Raw genomic sequence first — 23,786 nt, 5'->3', positions numbered from 1 at the left:
CAATCCCTGTTACACAGCATCCAAGTCTCAATGACTGCAAAAAGCTGCAATTAAACGTTACTACTAATTTCCAGGAATACTCCTGAAGGTGTGTGTGCTCCCACTGCCCTGAGGAGAGAGAAAGCAGCTGTTTGCCAGCTCACAAACCCACACATCTCTCCATTACTTTGCCCTAGTCTGCATGCTCAGGATCAGTGCCACCAGCCCTCCAGCTTTCCCTCCACTCCATCTTCCCTCCGCCTGTACTTATTGGCAACAAATATGCACGTATCTGCCTCGGAAAGCCTCCATAAGGCAAACAAAAATCCTCTTCTCTGTAAATTTGAAGACCACTATCAGGCCAACTATGAACACAGGGCTTTGCAGCAGCTTTACAAAAAGAGTGAGTAGAAGGGAAAGGGGACTTATCATGTCTGATGAAGATGGCTCAAAAGTTTGCTTCCCTTTTCTTTCCAAAACTCCTGCTTGTTCTTCTTCCAAAAGAAACTTCAGCATTGGCTATCCTGAAACATTCTTTGGTGAGTGGAGAGCTAATGAAATAATACAACATAAAAGAGTAAATGTTGAGCAACAGAGAGGGGAAAGGGACTTTTAGACAGACCACTTGACGTTATTCTCCCCTCCTACTACCCACCAAGGAACCGCAGGGCTTTCTAAACATGTCAGGGCAAAGCCACCAACAACCTGGCTTGAGAGGCAGAAAATTAGGACAGGACCCATACTTCTGAAAACCCTTTGTAGGCTTTATTTAAAAGGAGATAAGGATGAAAAAGGCAACAAGATGCTTGACAGATATAAAATGATGAGAATCTAGCTTATCTCTTTATCTTCCATGTAGTTTTCTGCTCTTTGCTTTTCTGTTACAATAAACGTGATAAGCATCAGGGGAAAACGTAAAGGCACAAGCACCAAGGACATAGCACCAAGAAGGGAGGACTAGGAAGAAGAGGCTCAATAAAGGCTAAACAAGTCTCTTCTAGCAGAGGCAGAACATGCTGGCTCTGGTCCAACAAAGCACTTAAGCATGTGCCTAACTTAAATTTTACTTCGCTGGGGCTCTTCAGAGGCTTAGAAGTTAAGCACATTCTCCAGCAATCTGCTATAGCAAGACCGGAGAGAATGAGAAGATACTAAGGGACCTGAATCTTCGTCAACAGCAAGGTTAGCATGCTTTAGGAAAGCATCCTAGCCAAAGATTAATGCAATATGGCAATTTCCACTGACTTAAGAAAACTCTAAGCCATCGGAAAAAGTTTCATAAATTTAAACTAATACGTATAAAAATTAGATATTATGACTATCAAATTATCTTCACCTTCTTTCAGCTCTAGATAGGTAAAGCTTAAAGCAGATGCATATTTACAGGTACGTGCAGAACTGGAACTCCCTTGTTTCAATGTAAGTTGATGCCAGCTTGAAAAAAACATTGAATTCCCTGTGCTGTTTCTTGATGTAGGAAACACTGTCCTGTAGGTAAAGCATCGACCTCAAACACTAACAGCCAGCTCCCACAAACAGCAAGGTAAGCCACAAACAGCTCCTGCAGTTCTGGCAAGACACTAAAAGGCTGTTATTTGGCAACAGAGTAAGAGTATGCCCCACAGCATCTCTCTGCTGGGTTTGCCTTGTTAAAGCTGGCATCAATTAACACCATTCCTCTACATCGCATCTGCCTGGCAGTGCCACAGGCAGCTCCAGTATCATAGCTCTAAGCGGCACTAAGATAAAGCATTCCAAGCAGCCTGTCCCTCAGTCAGGCTGTTTGCCCAAAAGCAATGGGCACGGATGCACCTTCCAGCTGCTTTTCCTGTTCTTTGTCACTGTCTGGTTCCAGGAGGAACCATGGGCAGCACTGGTGCCTCACAGAGCACCTGATGACACTTTTTGGCTTAGAAGTTATTACTCCAGTGACAGGAGAAACTTAAATTTTAAATCCCAAGCACTGCAAGAAATTGTGAAAGAAAAGGCATATATACATATATACGTATATGTATACATATATACTCCCTACATACACACACAGAGATTAAATACAACAAAGCAATCAACAATTAGTCTTTATTAACAATTAAAATCTCACTGCAGTGCTAGTTTTCCCTCCAGCAAGTTAATGCCTGTACAGTGAGAAAGTAACGATAAACAGGCTTTTAAAATTGAAATTGATTCAGGATAAATATGAGAAGTGGCTCCCACAAGAGGATTTAACATTCCCACTGAGCAGCATTTGCACCTTACTCAGACCCAAGCCTTGCAAAGCTTGCTGGCTCCCTCTACCGTCCTCGTACTACTAGTCGAGTCAAAAGCTTGCTCTGCATCCACTAAAATCACTGGCAGGTGAGGATTTTTTTACTGGAAGTGTCCAGTCCATGTGGCACAAGCATTTATTTTACAGTAAATCCACTTACTTTATTATCCGTTCACATCTTCCTCTTATGACACTGGTTCAGGGCATAAACTGAGGGATCAACTAAACACTTTGCCTTTACACTGCCAGAGGTAGAATAAACACAGGTAAGACATAGTTGTTTCCCTGCCTCATTTCTGAGGTATAAACAAGCAACCAGGCTGTGTGATAACCGGTCTCTTCCACGGTGTAGTCTGTAGGTTGCCTACACTGACAAAGCTATAAGACATAGGTTCTATGGCAGCTGACCCTAAGAGCATTATTTTCCCACCCCACTCCTACTTGCAGTGCGTCGGAGCACTGACGTGTTCAAAGAGCGCAACTCCTAGGTGAGAAAAATTACAGCGAAACCCTTATTTTTAAAGCATCCCCCTACTTCATATGGCAAATGTTAACACATGGCTCTTGCCAGCACAGCTCCTGGCACAGCACAGCCCGGGTCAGGGTGGAATGCTCTAACCTGAACAACTTGCAAAGCAAAGCAAATAGCTTCAAGATTTCAAAACCATTACTTAAAATATGAAGGCTGGGAGAGGCCCCAAATGTGCACCAATCGTATCTTCCTGAACAGGGTAAGAGCACTCTGATACAGCTCTGAAAAACAAAGATGATCAAGCAACACGCTGTAACGACCAAGCATTGTTCTGATTTCCATTTAACATCTTTAGATATCAAGCTATTTTAAATAAACACACACACACACAATGCTGACAAAGTATTAGTTGCATTGTCTTCATAGATACCCTCCGAGCTACCAAAGGACTGTGCAGTGTTCCAGGCTAGAAGCCAGCAGCAGGTTTCACAAAAGGTCATTCCCTTTTTCATTCCTAACCCAGGAAGAACCTTGTTTCACCACAATGCTGAAGTAAGCAAATGAGTACCTTCTGGCAATCTTCTGAAGTGGAGATGCTTTACACTTGAAAAAAGCCAAAAATTCACAGCCCTGTTTTGATCCAGATTTGGAGAGAAGGTCGGCTTTTTACAATTCACTATTTGAGGGAAAACAAGTAAAATTTCAGGTTGTGAAATTCTCCTTGCACTAGACAGACAGCGTTAACATGCAATTGTAGGGGGATTTGCTTTCCTCAGGACACACATAAAGGCCACTGCAATGACAGAGCACCTTCAGACAGCACGTGGATCTACAAATTCCCTTCATCAGTTCCTTAGAATCATGTAACACTACCAACTGCCAAGCCTAAGCAAGTCTGAGGTTTAAACTAAAACTAAAGAGCCTCCTGGCACAGCAGCAGCAGCTGGATAAAGACAATTGCCTTTCACCACAGGTTACATACTGTTAGGTAAATGCGATCTGTAGGAAGATACTTCCAACAAATCAAGAATTCCATAAGGGATTAAAATTCTAAACATAAATACAATTAAAGCCTTCTAATATTAATGCACACTTTTTATTATATTAAAATCAGGCAATGGTCTGATACAATAAAAAGGCTGCTTATGGAATACTGTTATGTTAAACTTTAATTACAGAGGATGTTAAATCCTTACAACTAATATTTTCCTCAAAAGAGTTAATGGAAACATCAATTGTTCATTGACTTGATAGCTGCTGCTTTAAAATGTGTTTATTTTTACTTTTTCCTTTTTTTTCCTTTTTTTCTTTTTTTTACACAAACACCAACTTTGTCATAAAACTTAGGACACACTAGGTTGGTTGTATGTAAGCTTGCATCCACATGTCAGCAGTTAGTGGTCCAAAACAGTAAACCAGAAAAGGCAGTGATTTGCCAGGATGCAAAGCCAATTAAGGTCCTTAATCTGCTGTATGCACCTTTCCCCCAAAATCTTCACTGAAGAGATTTCTCTTCCAAGACTGACAGAACTCTAATAAAATCTACTATATTGATTTGATTTTTCTGTACTCATCACATCTTTAGAAGAGCCAAACATAAGTGCAACATTTCATTAGTTAACATTCTTGGGTCAATCCAAAGTACCAAAACACAACTATCAGAGCTGGAGTGTGTGTGTGTTCAGAGTCTCAACATACTGAGTTTCCCCATTAAAGTTTGGCAGCAGAAGATTTCAGCAATCCTGGTAAATTACTGCTCTTTTCACCATGTCAAAAGCCTATCTAATAACATCAGCCGTGGCCAGCTTGGCGATGTGGCAGCAGTGCTGGAGGGACAGGGAAAACCCAAGTTTGCGAGCAGAATAGATACTCTTGTTTCCCAGGCTGGTGAAGACTGTTGCAAAACCAAAATGATAAGCAGGAGGAAACAGGTCAAGTTATTGCCCCAAGGCTTACCCCTGGTGGCCAGGGGTGAGAAAAGTCACAAAGAGGGGCAAAAAGAAAGCAGCACCCCCACTAAAAAGAGGGGAAGAGGGAAGAGATTAAAAGAACCCTGAATCCCTCACCCAAAGCCCACGTCACTGGTGAGGGGGACCAGGAAGAGAAATACAATCTATGCCTTGGCCAAAGGGAAGAAGGAAAGCTTGCCCCAGATTATCAGGGCATTTAAAAAAAATAATAAAACCCCAAAAATGACCACAGTCACATTCAGCCTTTACTAGAGATAGCACAAAGGGAGGGATGACTGAGGTTAGCACACATCCCCATTAGTAGTCCATAAAGCCCAGTGTAGTACTGGAAGCAAAAACCTTTGTGTCTACTCTAATAAATAGCCCTGAGCTTCGACTCTATTGCAAAAGACAGAAAAAAGAAAAAAACCAAAACAGGCCAGACACACAGCAAGGTGATTGTGGGATGTATGCTTTCACAGTTAAGTTAGATGTGCCACACTGGTCTTGACAGTAATAAATTTAAATAGACTTTTCCTGATACCAGAAGTTCAGCTATGTGGACAGTGGTTACACGACAGGATTATTTGTTACAGCACAACTTATATTTCAAATGAAAAAAAAAAAATTAGTATCATTTACAGTATCTCAAGAAAAACTTCCTTTGACGGGGAACTTCCTTTCCAGTATTTTGAGGTCTACAAGATGCACCTAGAAAATTTACTACTGTGGAAAATGAAGACAGCTTAAATTGAATAAGGGGGGCATGGGTTTTTTTTTTAATTAATTGCTGTAACATTGTCCTTCAGGTGGCTGAGGAAGTTTCATATTTTCTTTAGACATCATTAGACGCCGAAGCTCTTGCAGAACAACTTTGATACTATAAGAATTCTGCCATTTTGCTAGGACTGATATGGCTCTGGGGTCCACCTAAAACAGACAAAAAGACCATTCCTATCAGAATCGATATGTTTGATACACTTAACTCCCCCACACACCCTCCACCTAAAGATCCTGTAATGAATCTGAGTGGGAGAAACCAAAGAAAGCAAAAGCAAGCAAGTGGTTTCCTCAAAGCATAATAAATCCCCACATGATGCAACTATTTGTGAGTTGCAAAAGGGCAGGAAAAGTAAATGCCACATATTGATTTCAGAACACTCTTGGCTCATATATTTCTCTTCTCCCCCCCTTTCCTTCTGCCCAATGGATGTGGAACCAGCAAGCAACAGGCAGTTAAGCAAGTTCCAAGTATAAATAAAGCATTAATTTGGAGCTGCACATGAAAACCACATTAAAATGAATAAAACCAAAAAACTTACCACTCCATTAGAACTATTTACTCCATTCATATTAATTTTTGTTACAAATCTTACAAATGGAGGTGCTTCTGGATACTTAGGCCCACATTCTATTTTAAGGCTGTATATTCTGTTTTCATAAATTGTCTGAGGGGAAAAGAAAGAGGGGAACAATTACATGAGGCATTTCAATAAGCAGTTGTTTCAAACAGTGGTTACTCTAGTGACAGGCAAACTACTAGACATAAGGGCAGCCACTTCCATCCTATGCTGGCTATCTCTGTTTTGGGTTCACTTTCTAATATTCAGAGTATGAAATGTTACTTCTTGTACTGGTCTTTTAAGCATCATATTTTCATTCAAGGAACGAAATGGGCGTTGCTTCCCATTCATCAACTGAAATGATGTTTTAATCACCATACAGCTCAGATACCTACTTTTCAACCAATCTTTATGAAGCAGCTTTGTTTTATCAGCTTACCAATCAGTCACACTACGTTGAAACTGAAGCCACAGCTTTAGCTCAGTCAACTTTCTGAAGTCAGCCTCCCCTTAGAACTGCACTTGAAAATTATTCTTTGGTCATAAAGCAATGTGCCAGTTCTCAGAAAGATGAACGCTCCAAGATTCAACACATTTCAAAGTACATCCCCATCCCAAACAGCACTATCACTTTGTCTCCACTGCGGTAACACTCCGCTATACCTAAGAGCTAACAGAGAAAAGGTGCATCACGAATTCTTACACTCACCAATCAAAGCGTATAGAAAGGAAATGAAGGTAACAAGGCTACATTGATTCTCCAATATTTAAAATTAATTAAAAGAAACAAAAATAATTAATGCTGTTCTGCACCTGTGAATAACTAATTTTGATGTGCTGATTTGGTGCAGCCTGGCACAGAGCTCCAGCTAAGCTGGGCAACACAGACAACCAGCAGAAGTATTCAACAGGAACAGGAGCATCATAGGGAAGTTTAGATGGACAAACTCTCCAGATTTAGACCTTCCGACACAACTTCCTGTGCCATCAACATTGCAAAGAACATTTAACTCACAAAGCAGTGATCACACGCAAAAAAGTAAAGAAATGTGTGAGCACAGAAACACAGAAGAAACCAGCAGCTCCTGCTCACCTGCAGAGCACAACCGCTCCACCAGGACCTTAAGAACAGTTGCCCAATGTATAAAAACATCTCAATATAAAACTCCATGCAATCCCTTTCAAATGCCTGTTGTGCACCTGAATACCTTAATATCTCCCTTAATATTAATGAACTTTTTGATGCAAAACACTACCAAAAGCATAAGAACTGACTTCCTGATTCAGCTGTTTCTCCTCTGTGAAAATGAAGTGGCTTTGACCCAGCCTGCAGCCCCCCACGGCAGGACCAGCACCTGCCCAGTGCTGGCTGGCAGTGGTACCTCTGGAGTGGTACTCCTCAGGCACCTCGACCAGGCAGCCTTTCAGATGTGCAGCCAGGGTGGTGACAAACTGAATGTTGTCACAAAGTTTTTTGGTAAGGAGTCATCCGTCAGTCTCCTCAGTGCTCTGTGTGCACAGAGCAGTAACAACTCAGAGGGTCATGCAGGCTTTTAGGGTCTTTGCAAAGAATAGCACCACATGAAGACTGGTGGCAGACAGCCTTGACCATGCACATGTCCATAGCCAACATGAAATATGTGCAAAAAAGCTGAAGTTTTCACAGTGCCACTGTTTTGAAACAGCTTATATAAACAAGACAAATCACTGGCTGCAAAATCATCCACACATCATCTGGGAAGGAGCAGCATGCTTCCATGTATGGTAGCAGGGACATTCGGAGCAGCAGCATTATCTAAGGTTCATTTTTCCCTCTGGAATGCCCAACACAAGATTCTTCCACCTGCTACAAGTGTGACTGCTTTCTACCCAGAAGGAAATTGGATTTTTTTTTTCCAGAGCCAGCATTCCCACATCCTATTAGGAAAAGAAATGGTAATAATATAACTGAGTTTGAACAGTGCTAATAGCAGGACAAGTCACTCAGCAAACAAGAATGACTGAAGATTCCCAGAATCTCTCTCAGTACAGCCTGTAGCTTTCAAGCAATGAGCCCAAAAGAAGTCAAGACACTTCTGGAAAAGAGTCTATATTCATAAGCATGTCAGAAAGACAAAAGAGGCACAGCTGAATCATCTTCTGTAATGGTCCTCCAGCCTTGGTTAGCAGTACGACATGAACTACAAATTTCTATCACTGCTGACAAGTCAGCACACCCTGTTTGCACATTTCAGATTCTATTTAATTTGCTAAATTAGATTTCAAGGTTGCTTAGATTTTCCAAAAAGCATATGCACACAGGGAGCTTTCTTCACAGTCTTAATGCCTGCTCATTAACACTCTCCTAATGTTCTAAAATCAAATGCTGTCTAGAAAATTATTTGGGCACGTCATAAAAGAAATTATGAGAACTGGGGAGATGTTAGCAATGGCAGACAAAGAGTAAACACTTCTGGATGTGACAGAAAATACTGCATGTGTAATGCCTTTATAATATTAATTCTTGTACAACCTCATCGTATGTCAGAAAAGGCAACTGAAAGAACAGAAACACATAGGGCAGCAGCACAACTGAAGGTCTGTAAAGATTTCCATATAACAGATTGAGAACACTGGAATTACTAAGAAGTGGTACTGAGGCCAGATGTAGAAGACAACACCTACTGTGGTAGGAAGGAGAATCGGCTACTTGCACCTCATGGTAAGGATATTAAGGAAATGGAACAGAGATACACATACTGGAGACAACAGACAAGTTTTGGGTTTGGAATACATGCATATATACAACACACAGCCCTCAAGTTCACTAACAGTGTGGAGACCTACAGTTTAGCAGAGTTTGAGCGGAGAAGAGCGAGAGAACACAACAAGGCTACCACAAAGACCAATAGCATGGTAAGAAGCTACTCTGGGAGAGAACATTCAGAGAAGAAACTAAATTCATTTGAATTTTGAGTTTCCCAAGCTAGCTGAAAGTCTACAAGAGCAAGTCAGTAGTGCTGTAATAAAACCCAACCCATTAACTCAGCAAGAAACAGTAGAAAGACTAGCAGTACTGAACAAAACAGTACATTAGCTCTACTTGCAGCTCACTAGCCAGAGGATTTTAAACCTTGCTGTATTCAAGAGTACAGGATACTAAATCCTGGAATCTCAAAAGTTATGTCTTAATGAATCTATAAATATAAAGCAAACATCTAAGAGAACCAACCAGAGAAAGGCACTAAAAATATCCAAATTATAAGCAAAAAGACATATAGATACATAAAACCCATTATTATATGGGACTTGAACCTTAAACATAAATCACTTACTAAAGTGTTTTTTTTCCACTCATTTGTGTTTTGTTTGCTTTATACTTCAGTGGTTAGAAGAAAAAGGAAGGAAAAAGAAAAAGTAACAGTATTATTTTAATATTTAAGTGGATACTTACTCTTGGAGGTCCAATAATCATTCCTGTCCATCTTGTAAGTGTCATGTCTTCATCATCTTCAAGGCCCCAGCTAACTGTTCCGTCGCCTACCCCTTTCTGCCCTTCTTCAAGTTCTTCTAACAGACGAAAATTACGAGGAACTTTTACTCCTGAAAAAAATCAGAAAAATATTTTGAGTTGAGAAATCCAGTAAAGAAATAAAGTCAGAGTAACTTCAGTGATTCTTCTGGTCATTCTACAGAAAACGTTTTGGATAAAACAAAAACAAAAAAAGACTATTTTTTGATTGACAATATTTCACCAGTACAGAAGAGATATCCCCGTATATAGCTTGGATTTTATAAGCAAAATCAAGGTATCCACAATTGAACACGGGAGAAGGCTGACAGGTCAGACATTACAGCAGGCAGTAAAATGAAAGGAAATCGCTACCCATTCGGAGGTACACACAGTATTCTGGAGCTCTAATTAGCGCTTGTCTACATGATTTATAGTATAACAGTTTAGGAGATTCTATAAAATGACACCATGAGAGGTTTGACATCACTCAACTCACTTGGAGCTTTTAAAAATACGAGTCAAAGCAAATAGAATTCTTTCATAACATTAGTAGGTTAATCTGAAGTTAATTTAAGTGGGCTTTGTCAGCAGCAATAGCATCTTTTGTACTTATGACCTCCACCACCATGGAATTTCAGCATTTCTTAATTGTTGGCACATTCACCGTCAAAACACACAGCAAACCAAGAAAATCTTCTTATCCCCATTACCTTAATGGAAAACAAAGGCATGGAGAGCTTAGGTGACATATCCAAGGTCATACACTAAGTCTGTGGCAAAGGAGGATCCTGAACCCAAACCACAGGGGACTCATTCTTCCAGGTACTTGTACCTCAGTCAGCACAAAACATAAATGCATTCTAGGCCACCACATCTCCTTTGTATTGGGTCCGTGTGGCAAGGTTTTTGTAACGGGGGGGTGGGGGTGGCTTCTGTGAGAAGGTGCTAGAAGCTTCCCTCGTGTCTGACAGAGCCAATGCCAGCCAGCTCCAAGACAGACCCACCGCTGGCCAAGGCCAAGCCTATCAGCAGTGGCAGTGCCTCTGGAATAACAATAATTCACACCAGAGGAGGTGGATGCCCGAAGAAGGTTGTGACCCTGCGGGAAGTCTTCACTGGAGCAGGTTCCTGCAGGGCCTGTAACTATGGAGAGAGGAGCCTGCGCTGGAGCAGGTTTGCTCATGGGGCTTGTAACCCCATGGGGGGGGTCACGCTGGAGCAGCCTTTTCCTGAATGAGTGCACCCCATGGAAAGGATCCACACTGCAGCAGGTCATGGAGAACTGCAGCCCATGGGCTGGGCCCACATTGGAGAGGTTTGTAGAGGACTGTCTTCTCCTGTGCGAGGGACCCCATGCTGGAGCAGGGGAAGAGCATGAGGAGTCCTCCCCTCAAAGAGGAAAGAGTGACAGAGACAACGTGCAATGAAGTATAACCTCCCCCCCTCCAAACCCCATTCCCCATACCACTGCGCTGCTCATGGGGAGGAGGCAGAGAAATTAGGAGTGAAGCTGAGCCTGTGAAGAAGGGTTGGGGGAAAGGTGTCCTCATATTTAGTTTTTATTTTCTTATTCTCCCTACTTTCTTATTCCCCCTACTCTGATTTGATTGCTAACAAATTGAATTAATTTTCCCCACATCCAGTCTGTTTTGCCCATGCCCTGATCTCTTCCTGCCCTGATCTCAACCCATGAACCTTTTCTGGCAATTTTTCTCTCCCCTATCCAGTTAGAGTGGCAGAGCGGCTTTGATGGGCACCTGGTGTCAACCCCAGACATCTTTCCAGGCACCTGTGCGAAGCACAGCTCTCTCCAACAGCAACAGAACTACTGCCAGGATATATTTAATAAAATTATTTTCACCTGACATACACAGAGGTTAGATTTGGGATTTAGAGTTTCCCCTCCGCCAACAGTACAAAATTAAATATTCACCAGCACATAAGAACAGAAAACATAATTAATTAATTCCTTTCTCTGCTGTCAGTTATTTAGTACAGCAGAAAGAGAATGGGAAATCAGCTTTTCAGTGTAAAAAGTGACTTTCAGCGTATAAAGCAAACTTTATGGTCAGAAGCCAGCACTTCCAGAATGGCTGGGTCACCAAACTCTGAGGGCATCAGAAAAGGAGCAAGGGCTTTGAAAATCATCTCTGTAGCTGCTTGTCAATGCAGAAAATACAGAGGGTCTAAAGCATTGTGAAATGTAGCAGTGCTTGGAATCAAGTAACTCTGGTAGCTTTAGAATCCCTCTTAAGTATAAACTAAACGTCAGTGATGATTCTGCTGCAGAATCAGAGTTGCACAAATTTCATTCATTACAAACCAAACATAAAAATACCCAAAAAAGCAAAGTACTGAAGGAATTACTTTCTTGGCCAGCCTGATACACATTGAACATAATCATGTTCAAGAACGTTCTAGGGAAACACAATTCAATAACACAGCTGTAGCAACAGTATGAAGAGAAACCCAGAATCAGAAAAGTGGTGTCAGGAGACACCAGCTCTGTGCTGGCTACACCAAACCACACGTATGGAGGCTGCTGAGCACGACTCAAGTACAACTCCATGCCAAACACACATCTTCAACTCCCAGCCAGACCGTGCTGTTACCATGGCTGCTGAGTAAAACAAATCTTTGGCTGCAAAAGGAAATGAGTCAGTTGAGGCTGGTGAAGCCGTCACCATAAGATTAACTAAGCCCCAGATTCTTGACAGCAGCAGGACCTCTTGGGGAATACTGTCCTTTCCCCTGAATGAAAAACTCCAGTGCTTTCCCTCCCAGTAAGTCTTAAAAGTGTCAAGCATGTATCTTGTGTACCTGGGGCCTATGAAGGTTCAAGTATGCACTTCATACCTGCCTCATGACAGATGAGCCATCCCATTTTTAATTGCATTTCCAATGCTCTCCCTGTTGTAGTCAGGGGAAGCTGAGAAGAGAGCAGCCTAGCTTCAACACAGGGCATAAGGGAGCTGGGGGACAAGATAAACAGATGGAGTATGAGTTGAAGGACAAGGTGCCACCTTTACTTACACGCACACACACCTATTTCACTATTTTTACTGCAGCAAATGCACGGGAGAGCCAGTGATGGGGAATGACTCACGGCTGTGTGATGTCTGAAGCTGCTGCCTGGGCTTCAGCCCTGCCCGCTGTGCCCAGGGAAAGAAACAGCCAGCGAAGAACGAACAAAAGAAAAGCTCCTTCTGGAGGGTGAACTCCACCCTTCAGTCTGACACAGCAGCTCTTCAACAATGCAGGTGATGCTGCAAAGGAAACCGTTGGTGGCTATTATTAGAACCCACTCTCCCCACTCACAGAAGCAATAAGCCGAAGCCAGAGGAAGATCTGCCTCGAATGCGATGTGTTGCCAAAACCTAGCCCCTCTTCAGGACCATGTCGTCACGATGCTTAACAAATGTCACCTCAGTCTCTCTACTTCAGTACTCGACAATACCACTTCATATTTATCAGTGGTGCAAAGATAATTGACTGGTATTTACTCAGACCAAACCAAATAACCTAGGAGGAATCAGCTTTATGGTACGATGCAGTCCATACACAAAAGAAGGAAATAAAAAATATTGCCTGTGTACCCTTCCTCTGAACATCATGCACTCTGAGTGAGGCAGGAATCCTGCCTGAAGAAAATTATATGATCACGCAATTAAAAACTACATCATCATGTATATACTTGAGGAGGCCACAATCAGGGCTGAACAACAGCCTTAATCACAGAATCACAGAATCACAGAATCACACAAGGTTGGAAAGGACCCATTGGATCATCGAGTCCAACCGTTCCTAACACTCCCTAAACCATGTCCCTAAGTACTTCATCCACCCGTTCCTTAAACACCTCCAGGGAAGGCGACTCGACCACCTCCCTGGGCAGCCTGTTCCAGTACCCAATGACTCTTACTGTGAAGAATTTTTTTCTGATATCCAACCTGAACCTCCCCTGACGGAGCTTCAGGCCATTCCCTCTTGTCCTGTCCCCTGTCACTTGGGAGAAGAGGCCAGCTCCCTCCTCTCCACAACCTCCTTTCAGGTAGTTGTAGAGAGTAATAAGGTCTCCCCTCAGCCTCCTCTTCTCAAGGCTAAACAACCCCAGCTCTCTCAGCCGCTCCTCATAAGACTTGTTCTCCAGCCCCCTCACCAGCTTTGTTGCTCTTCTCTGGACACGCTCCAGAGCCTCAACATCCTTCTTGTGGTGAGGGGCCCAAATGCTGACATTTGCTAACCAGAGCTACACTTGACTTTACCATCTGACAGGAAGAGAAGGCAACTTTATTTCTGAGCTCTCTCCAGATACATCTGCTCTGATTCAGCATGAATTCTCCTACAAGTCAGAGGTCTACAGAGACCTAGCTAGCTATACCATGTGCTGGCTGCTATCACATGGAAAAAGTTAAAGTAAAAGATCATTAATTCCACATCAACTGCTCACTTGTGAGCACTACAGGAGCATCAGTGGCAAAGGGAAGTGGAAAAAGTGAAGAGCATCTACTTGAGTTCTCATGGAACTTTATTTCACAGGAAATAAAATTTTCATGGGGAATGGTTGGTCACTTCACAAGAAACTACCCTGTCCGACACCATCACTGCCTTCTGAAAATGTTTTATCCCTATGCTAGAGCTCAAGGCACAACATGGAAGACCAGCACCTTAGCCACTACAAAATGCAAGTTCAGAGTCACATCAAAGATGCTAATTCAGCTCCCTTCCTGACTAGTTCTCAGGAGATTTGACAAGGAGAAAAATACACACACAAGTATCTATGTGGCCATATGATCATACATACTTTACATCATTTTAAATAACCTGCCCATAAGCAAGACAGAATAAAAGACCAGATGCACCATTCTGGTCAGCCTGGAAAGATGCACAAAGCCATTAAGCCAACCCTGTCTCCTCTTCATTCGCAATGGCCTGGAGCACCCATGGTCAGCTACCACATCCTGCTGGGACCCAAACCTCAGAAACCACACAAGCTTTATCATTTGTGGTCGTACACAAACACATCATCATCATCGTGTCTGCCACCCATCAGGATTCCTAGAAAGTAATCTCATCTGTTTGAGGCACAAGCACTATTTGCCAAATAACTTCCATGGCTAAACCATGGCAGATCCAGAGTTGGGAGCTGCCCTGCGCCAGCTCACACAACCATGAGTCAACAGCATGTTGTCCTCCCACCCCCCAATAAAAACCTTGCATAATCTTTCTTGTGCAGTAATAGAGACTTTCAAGGCAATAACTAAACAAACCTGTTTTTCTAAGGGTCCTTCTTTTAGCACAAGAAAACCTAAATAAAGTAAGAGGCAATTAAAAAGTAATCAGGTTGTCAAAATTACTTTCAGTTGTGCATTTTAATCTAGCCTTTGCTGAGGTTCAAGAAGCCTCTCAATCAGCAATTTCATTTGATACAAAAATACAATTGTATCTAGATAATTGCTTCACTTGCAGCTTGCATGACTGCACAGAACTACTCCCAGAAACGGAACTGAAAAAACGTTTCACAGCAAAAGGAGATATTTACCATTAATCACAACAGCAAACCAATGAAAGCAGAATTATAACTGTACTAACAAAGTAAGATCTCCATCGACAGAGGTTTGCATAGTATTTCTAAAAGTTCACCTTTCAGTAAACGTGCCCTGTGAAGCCTCAGCCCTGGACACCAATTCACCAGTTACAAAAAGTTCAAAAAATATTTTTATGGTAAACTAGAGAACAAAACTAAACCATAGCCTGAGCTTTCCAGAAAGTTGGGACGTGTACTTCACAGAGTTTAAAGCCTCATTTAAGATGCTGCTAGGTTTTGACATCCTCTTCAGCCTTACAAAAGAATCAGGACCTTCTGTTTTCCTTGTCAAAACTTTCACCTAGCAGCAGGACTGCCGGGTGGGCCAGTAGCAATGAGCCCTCGCTACCCTGGCACCTCACAACCCCGTAGTCAATTAAGTGAGGACCTGCAAGACTGAGGGGCAGCAGGCTGAAATAAGGACAAAAGGAGTTCGACTGTGGCTGGTCAGAATCTCGCTAAGGGAAGTTTCACACTAGAGAAGAAGACAATTATTCCCAGAAGTCAGTTAAACACCAACTTGGACTTTCAAAGACCTTAAAGCACTCTCCGGTTCACTTTATATCACAACACTAATAAAGATGCACAGACACACAGCTGAACTAACACAGATGGTTGTAAAAGCGATCTTACCAGTCTGAAATTTTTCTCATCTTAAATTTACATTCAAGTGAAATACAAAGACTGTTTTAACAAGTTAAAACCAACACTTTCTGTCAGACTATACTTTATAATCTTTTAATTTTCCCAGTTTATATAGTGGAAGCAATTCCAAATTCAGAAACGTTATCAAGTTGAAAACAGCACAATGAAACCAGTGAAATACAGTGGACAATACAGCTTTGAGAGCAGCTTCTCTTCTTGAATCTTTTTCATCAGTGTCAGCAGGACAAAACATGCACCTCTCACAAAACCTGCAAGAAGATAATTCTCTTTCCTTCCTAAAGTGACATCAAATTTAAAGCATTCATCTGCAGGATTAAAGCACAAACATACTGCAGAGAACACCTCAGCAAAGCACGCAGAAAATGCACATCACTCTCAGGGGCTCTAAAAAGAGGAAAAGCCTTTTTGCTGAAGGTTTCTTAACATCTTCACTGATAATAGTAACTTATCAAACTGGCCTTTTAGGTCAATTTTAACCCTGCTTTCTGTACCAGTTCATGATTTACAGTAACTCAAGCGAACTGAAATCCAATAGCTCTAAACACCTCCGTTGCTCAGTATGTTAAAGCTTCTTCTGTTGCTCGGTTTTGTGTATTTGACAGTCAGCTTTAATTACCTCTTTTCCAGTATATTTCTGATCTCTTTGCAGAGATTGCAACTACTGAAAATTTAATAGCTTACCCTTGCAGCATTGCGATAGTAAAAATAAGTAAATCATTCCTTGCCACAACAGTATAAAAAAGCTTCTGAAGTGGTGGAATATTTAAAACTGAATAAAAGGCTTTCAGCAACTGCCACAAAAACTTCCAGGACACAGGAACTTTAGATTTCTTGCATCATCTTTATAATCATTATTTCCACTCTGATAATGCAGACAAGTACGAAGATATTTTGCAGGTCCAAAATAACTTCCTGAGCACTTGAAACAATACGAAGTGTTCTCTGTGTAAGCTAGCGCACTGGTTCTGTCTTTCAGTACTTCAAGCATGCTACTTGGAAAGAGATCACTTTAAAGCATCTGTCTGAGGAAGACCAGCAGTATCATTGAAGTCTGAAGCCAATTAAACACTTCCAGCAGTAGAAGAGTTAAAATCAGATGCATTCTGCGGCCTGTATCACAGCTGAAAAGCAAAATATCACCAGCTCAGCTAGAAGTTACTTTAGAAAGTAAGTCACCCTGAACCAGCATCCTGGACAGAATCTTTACACTAAATCTCACCAGGGAAAAACCCACCATTTCCTCTCTGCATTGTGAAAAGAAACGGTTGTTACTGACTGAGAGCCAAGTGCTCCTCTCCAGCCCTCTTGCCTCTTCCACCCACAAAGTATCGATTGCTTGGTTTTCTAAAATTCACACCACCCACTAGAAGGTGAATGCACAACTAGGTTCACTGATTTTAAGATAAGCTTTGAAGAGCAAGACATCACCCTGGCAGGCTGAGGCGAAGCTCCCTGTTCAGAACCGGACTCCAATTTACCAGCAGAGCTGACACGCAGAGGCAGGGAGTGGCAGAGGCAGGGTGCACACCACTCTAGCTTTGCTTCCAGGCCAGGTCCTGGACAGACTTGGGAGGAAAGGGCACAAACTGATCAGGAGGTGGGAACAGATAACTTTATCTTGACTTGTGACAGCTACAACCACCCTAACAATCTGAAAATCCCAACCCTCACCCACCTTACAAAAGCTGTCAGTATTACATCTATGATCCTTTCTTACTTACACATTTAATACTCTAATGGATCATTTTAAGTTCTCGACATGTTCCAAATACATAATGTAATTTATCACTATACATGAGAAGATTCAACTATCTTCTTCTAAGAATTTTGAACTATTTACCTTTTCATTTAATCTACTGCAGCCTTCCAACACAAAACACAAAGATGTTCTGCAATCAGCTCCTTTAGCACTTGCTATTTAACGTGCTTATAGCCCATCTTATTTTTACCTTCCCAGTTTCTCTTGAATTACTTTTCCCCTACCATTAAGTATTTTACTTACAGACTTAGCAAGGACTTGGTAGCTGGCAATATTTATTTTGAGATAACAATGGCTATTGTATGCAGTGCACTCCAAAGGAGACATCACCATCCATTTGCACAGGCAAGGTACACCTTCTATATCCTTCACCACACCATTTCTTCTGCAGTGTAACATTTTACTTGCTTTTCACAAGCATAATGCAAGTTTATAGGGATGTTATGGGTCCCCAACGATTACAAATATATATTTTTCATATACTGTACAAAACCAATCTGTGCTGTTCTCTGTTAGCAATATTAAGCCACATACATCAGCACTATCATGCCCATTCACCTAATGAATTGTCCTTCTGGAGTTCTTCACATTCCTCTGACTCTGAATAACTTAAATCTAGGCAAATCATTTTACTACTCAGTTCTTTCAGGCTGTTGGTAAATGCAACATCTACCACAGCCCTGCCACAGACACGCTAGACAGACTTACAAGAGAAAACTGGCTTAAATGAGGTCATTAAACTTTTCCCAGGATAAAAAATAGGATTCCATAGGCCAACATGGTCAGGTTTGGACACATTATAATACCAGAGTTTGCAGGAGAGCAACATGGGGCTAGCTCCTGTAGTCCAGCTGCAACACAGGCTCTACACAGCCCACCTTCCCCATGGGATCATGAAGTACGCTAGTGTCTAAGGAACCCTTGACGTCTTGGCTCTGGGGCCTGAGCCAGCCAAGTATTCCTGCATGGCACTTGTCTGAAGGATGGACAGACACACACCTACAGTTTGGGTGTTTGTAGTTTCCTACTACTAGGAGCCTTATTAGAATGACTAAAGTCAACCCTATCTTTATATCTGTATATTAACTCTGTGTGTGGAAAACCCACATTACCAGCAACACAGAATTCTCCTCTACATAAGTGATACTGGTGGACCTTGCATTGTAACATTTCTTCCAGGTAAGGTCTCCCTCCTGTTAATTATGTCTACTAATTTAATATACACAACTATAAGGCTTACCTGCCTTATTCCCAGGATCAGTCCCATGACATTTTTAAGTTACAGGGACATTTTCTACCATTTCTTCCTCTGGGTCAGTAGCTGCTTTTAAAGACAGGCTCAGTATTTTTCATCCTCAGCCTGTTTAAGCTCCTTTGATGAATAACTATAAGTCTGGACATCAAATGCATTCAAGTGTTTTATAAACAAATATAAATACATTAACAGTCCATGAACCAAGAAGTAGCAAAATGTTTTACAAATGAGTAAAGATACTACTACTAAGGTAATTGCCTGAAGCCCCAGAGCACATCAATCAGTGGTGGAGAACAAGAAGGTGTCCCTTCCAGGCTCTATTTGTGTGTGCTAGGCAACGCCTTCAGTGCAGTGTCAAGGAACCACACAAACTGCATTGCAGTGCCACCACTACTGTCAGTAACTGGATATGATGTTACTCCCTATCAGAAGAGGACAATGGCCACCCTTTGCAAAGGCAACAAGAAAAGGCAGACCATTTCTGGTAGGGCAGCCTACGATATACAGCTGGGCAAAGCTCTAAGGTTCCTGTCAAAATGTAAGCTGCTGGTCTGTGCCTGAAGGTTCTCCCATACTGAATTTAGGGCTTACTGCAAAAGTTTAGTGTTACTGCAATACAGCTTTATAAGTCACACATTGATTTTCCTCTTCTTCCCTCAGAAGCAGCTAAACACAGAGGATCTCGCCAGCAGCTGAAGTGCAGTGCCTGCAGATGCCCACACTGCAGACACAAGAACCGAGGCTCTTACTATACCTGGCTCCATATTGCCTCACGATTCCAGCAGTGAAGACATCAGCCAGCCTTCAGAAATCCATGAAACAACAGGAAGCAGTCCCAAAGACAATCCCAATGTGGCCAGCAGATGACAGTTAATGACAGCTTATCACAAAGACTGCTGCAAAAGCAAAGCTGTGCAGCAGGACTCACTTTGGACTTTACCACCACAGTCCAAGTCCCTTTCCACACACAGCCCTCCATGACCACCCAGACAATTAAGTCACCAAGTTGCACCAGCATAAAAAGGAAAATATTTGCCTTGTTCTTCCAGCCAAATACAAAATGGAAAGTCAGCAGCTTGAAAGGATTATTGACAAAGTATGGTAGCCAGAATAAAGTCACATAAGAGGGAGAAGAAGGCTCCACCACATTTTTTGTGTACTTTAATCAAGTGGGCCGACACCACACAATCACATGCGTTCAAACACAGATCTGTAAAACAGAATTCTCAGGACAGCATCCACTGTGTTTTAAAAGTGGTTTCATAAACTTGATTACTATGAATTATCTGCATTGTGGCGGTTATTCTTGAAATTTGAAAGCAGCCATCAATAGAGGCCTATCTGTATAGAAAGAATCCCAAAATAGTTTTGTTGTCCCTTCAAAAGCAGCCTTCTGCTGATCTCATATTGAAACGTTGAAGGAAGCAATATGAAAACAAGTGTGGCAGTGGCACATCTGAACCCCTAAATGGACTTATGAAGGCAGGAAAACAAAGCTGGCTATGCAGAAGTGGCATTCATTTGTTCAATCTGTCAGTAGAGAAACAAACATCCAGTTGCAATATTTTTGCTCAATGCTCAAACGATAAATGCAAAAGCAGGATTTGCTTTATGACTCAAAGTAACAACTCAAAGCAGGCAGGGAGGAATTTTATAGGGGAAAAAGCCACAGGGACTTCTTGAAGCATGAGGGAGAAGAATATAAGGAGAGAGAAGAATATAAAAAGGAGACAGAGCTGTTGGAACAGGTCCAGAGGAGGCTACAAGGATGATCCAAGGGCTGGAGCACCTCCCGTACCAGGACAGGCTGGGAGAGTTGGGGTTTTTCAGCCTGGAGAACAGAAGGCTCAGAGGAGACCTTATAGCGACCTTCCAGTACCTGGAGGGGCTACAAGAAAGCTGGGGAGGGGCTGTTCACAAAAGCTTGGAGCGATAGGACGAGGGAGAGTGAGTACAAACTGGAGAGGGGCAGATTTAGACTGGACATAAGGAGGAATTTCTTCACTATGTGAGTGGTGAGGCCCTGGCCCAGGTTTCCCAGGGAAGCTGTGGCTGCCCCATCCCTGGAGGTGTTCCAGGCCAGGTTGGATGGGCTTTGGGCAGCCTGAGCCAGGGGGAGGTGTCCCTGCCCGTGGCAGCGGGTGGAACTGGATGGGCTTTAAGGTCCCTTCCAACGCAGACTATCCTATGACTCTATGAGCTGCACCCCTCTGGTGGAACAGGGCGGTTCGATGGGTTCTGACCCCGCTGATTCCCGCTCGCCCCCCAGGGAGGGAGGAGACGCCTCTCCCCGCAGCTCCGGGCCCGCCGGCTGCAGGCAGGGTCCCGGCCTCGCCCCGCCGGGGCCGCTCCCGCCGCCAGGCCCCGGGCCCTCCTGCCGCCCCCGGGGCGCTCCCCCGGGTCCGGCCCCGCCGCCGCCGCCCCCTCCCCGCGCCCCCCGGCCGCCCGGCCGGGCCGTCACAGCCCCGCGGCCAAGGAGCGGCCCGGCCCGGCCCCGCCGCCCGCTCACCCGCACCCGTGGTGGCCGCCATCTTGCGCCGCTGCCGCCGAGCACCGCCCCCCGCCGCGTCACCGCCACGCGCGAGCTGCGGCCGGCGGGAGCGGCGCGGGCGGGCGCGACAAGAGGGGGGGGATGAGGCCGGCGGGAGCGGCGCGGGCGGGCGCGACAAGGGGGGATGAGGCCGGCGGGAGCGGCGCGGGCGGGCGGAGGGAGGAGTATGCAGGCGGCACTGAGCTGGGAGGAAGCGTGGATCTGCTGGAGGGCAGGGAGGCTCCAAAGGGATCTGGACAGGCTGGGCCGATGGGCTGAGACCAACGGCAGGAGGTTTAACAAGGCCAAACACCGGGTCCTGCACTTGGGGCACAACGACCCTGTGCAGCTTCAGACCAGGGGAGGAGCGGCTGGGAAGCTGCCCGGAGGAGAAGGGCCTGGGGGTGTGGATTGGCAGTGGCTGACCCCGGTCCAGCAGAAGGCCAATGGCATCTTGGCTTGGATCAGACACGGCGGGTCCAGCAGGGCCAGGGAGGGGAGTCCGCCCCCGAGCTCGGCACTGGGGAGGCCGCACCTCGAATCCCGGGCTCAGTTCTGGCCCCTCGCTACAAGAAGGGTGTTGAGGCTCTGGAGCGTCCAGAGAGGAGCAACGAGGCCGAGGAAGGGGCTGGAGAACAAGGGGAGCGGCTGAGGGCCCTGGGGGTGTTTAGCCTGGAGAAGAGGAGGCTGAGGGGAGACCTTATTGCTCTCTACAACTGTTGGAGCGGGTCCAGAGGAGGCTACAAAGGTGATGAGAGGGTTGGAGAACCTCCCGTTCCGTGACACGCTGAGGGAGTTCAGCCTGGAGAAGAGAAGGCTCTGAGGAGACCTTATAGCATCCTTCCAGTACCTGAAGGGGCTGCGAGAAAGCTGGGGAAGGGCTGTTCATAAAGGCTTGTGGGGATAGGACGAGGGGCAATGGGTATGAACTGGAGAGGTGCATATTTCCTTATCCCTCTCCAGTTAATACAGCAGTAAGAAAGGGGGCAAAAATAATAGGGAAATGAATTCTGCATTGTCTTGCAACACATATTCCAAAAAACATGCCTCAAGACATTATATCAAAATTTGCATAAACAGTTACAAAGCAAAGTGTTCTGGAGAGTCATCGCATTTTAAGTCATTATCTCAGTTAAGTCAACTTAAACATACTCAACTTTTAGCAGCAACTAGACTGAAAGTACCAGTTCTATCAATTTTTCTTTGAAGCTACCTTAAAATAGCAATGCTGGTGCTGCCGGTTGGATTTTATCTTATGTAGTTCAGCTGTGACTGAGAGCAGCGATAGGGGCAGATAAAACCAAAGAGCAGCTAGGTGGCATGGGAGCTCAGCAAGCCTGGCCCGGAGATGGGAGCCCTCCTGCAGGAGAACCCCAAGTGCTGTCATGCCGGAGCATAGCAGGATAACCCCGTTTGATCACAAGCAGCTCCCCTTGCTCCAGCAGGATAGTCCATGGCTTTGTGGGGCAAGGCGGGAGACTGGGTTAAACCCCTCCCAACCAGATCTCCCTTTCCACATCTTTCAGCCCCCTGCTAGCCAAGTTTCAGGACTACAGACAGGCAGATGCTGCACTTGAGGGAAAAGTTCCTGTTTTGTCCTTATTTCATATAGGCAAGTCTGCTGATACTGGCCCTGCTGCCTTGTGCTGGGGGTCAAACCAGTTCTTGAGTTTGTTTTTTTTTTGGGGGGAGAGGGTGTATTTGTCTGGTTGTTTTTTTAATAGTGCAGAACAAAAACATGCCAGGAAGACATACTTCTGTGAATGTAATTTTGGTCCTTGCAGGAGCACAGGCAGACAGCTCGTTGGAGGGCAACTATAGACTTGGCAGAAGCTGAATGCTGAAAGACCTTCTCCTGAAGCAGATTGCCCCATCTTTCTGGTGGAGGCGAGAGACTGAAATCAAACAGCTTTCAAAAGCATCAAGTTAAACTGAAATGCAGGCCTTCTCTGTGGAGTTTAAAAGGCATGCCTTATTGTACTTTAGCTCTAATCTCTTCCTAATCAACTTAAGACAAATTTGTCTTAAGCCAGATTTACATCTGTTAAGAAGGATCCACGTAGCCTTTTCTCCAGAATTGCCATGTTGATTTTATGGAAGCATCTACTACTTTAAGCGGATGGAACAGTTTCCAAAAACCAACTGAAGATCGAAGAACTATCCCACTCACATTAGCCCTCCTCCAAGGAGTAGGAAGCTTTAAAATACACCTCAACTCACAGCAAGGAGTTTAATCTTAAGGATTACAAACCCAGAACTTGCTCACAGGCCATGCCCCTCACCACTGCCTTAGAAACAGCCACGTGATTATGGAACCCTGGGAGATGCCAGGCAAGACGGCTGTGTTGAGTCACTCCAAGCAAGAGCTGCCTCAGGAGTTTAGCACAGCATCAGCGTGTAAAACAGTATCCAGAGATTAACTGCTGTCCCAGTTTCTCATAATTAAGCAAGATTAACAGATAGATAGTCCCATCAGCCAACAGTATT

At 43.9% G+C, this 23,786-nt stretch overlaps 1 protein-coding gene across 2 annotated transcripts; it reads right to left on the bottom strand.

The window, feature by feature from the left end:
- Positions 1-3,067: 3,067 nt before the first annotated feature.
- On the bottom strand, positions 3,068-21,387 carry UBE2V1 (ubiquitin conjugating enzyme E2 V1). Of its 2 annotated transcripts, none has more exons than XM_054081155.1 (4): positions 21,279-21,387; positions 9,443-9,591; positions 5,989-6,114; positions 3,068-5,596 (listed from the first exon to the last, which is right to left on the bottom strand). In XM_054081155.1, exons 1-4 carry the CDS (start codon positions 21,298-21,300, stop codon positions 5,450-5,452), a joined length of 444 nt encoding a protein of 147 aa, XP_053937130.1. In that variant the 5' UTR covers positions 21,301-21,387; the 3' UTR covers positions 3,068-5,449. The 2 variants fall into 2 exon arrangements, with proteins under 2 accessions (XP_053937130.1, XP_053937131.1); XM_054081156.1 differs by having other exon boundaries at positions 21,285-21,370.
- Between the last annotated feature and the right edge of the window lie 2,399 nt (positions 21,388-23,786).

This window comes from Cuculus canorus, chromosome 16 (genome assembly GCF_017976375.1).
Source record: "Cuculus canorus isolate bCucCan1 chromosome 16, bCucCan1.pri, whole genome shotgun sequence".
In the NCBI taxonomy this organism is placed as follows: Eukaryota; Metazoa; Chordata; class Aves; order Cuculiformes; family Cuculidae; genus Cuculus; species Cuculus canorus.
This window is presented reverse-complemented; position numbering and strand designations above follow the sequence as displayed.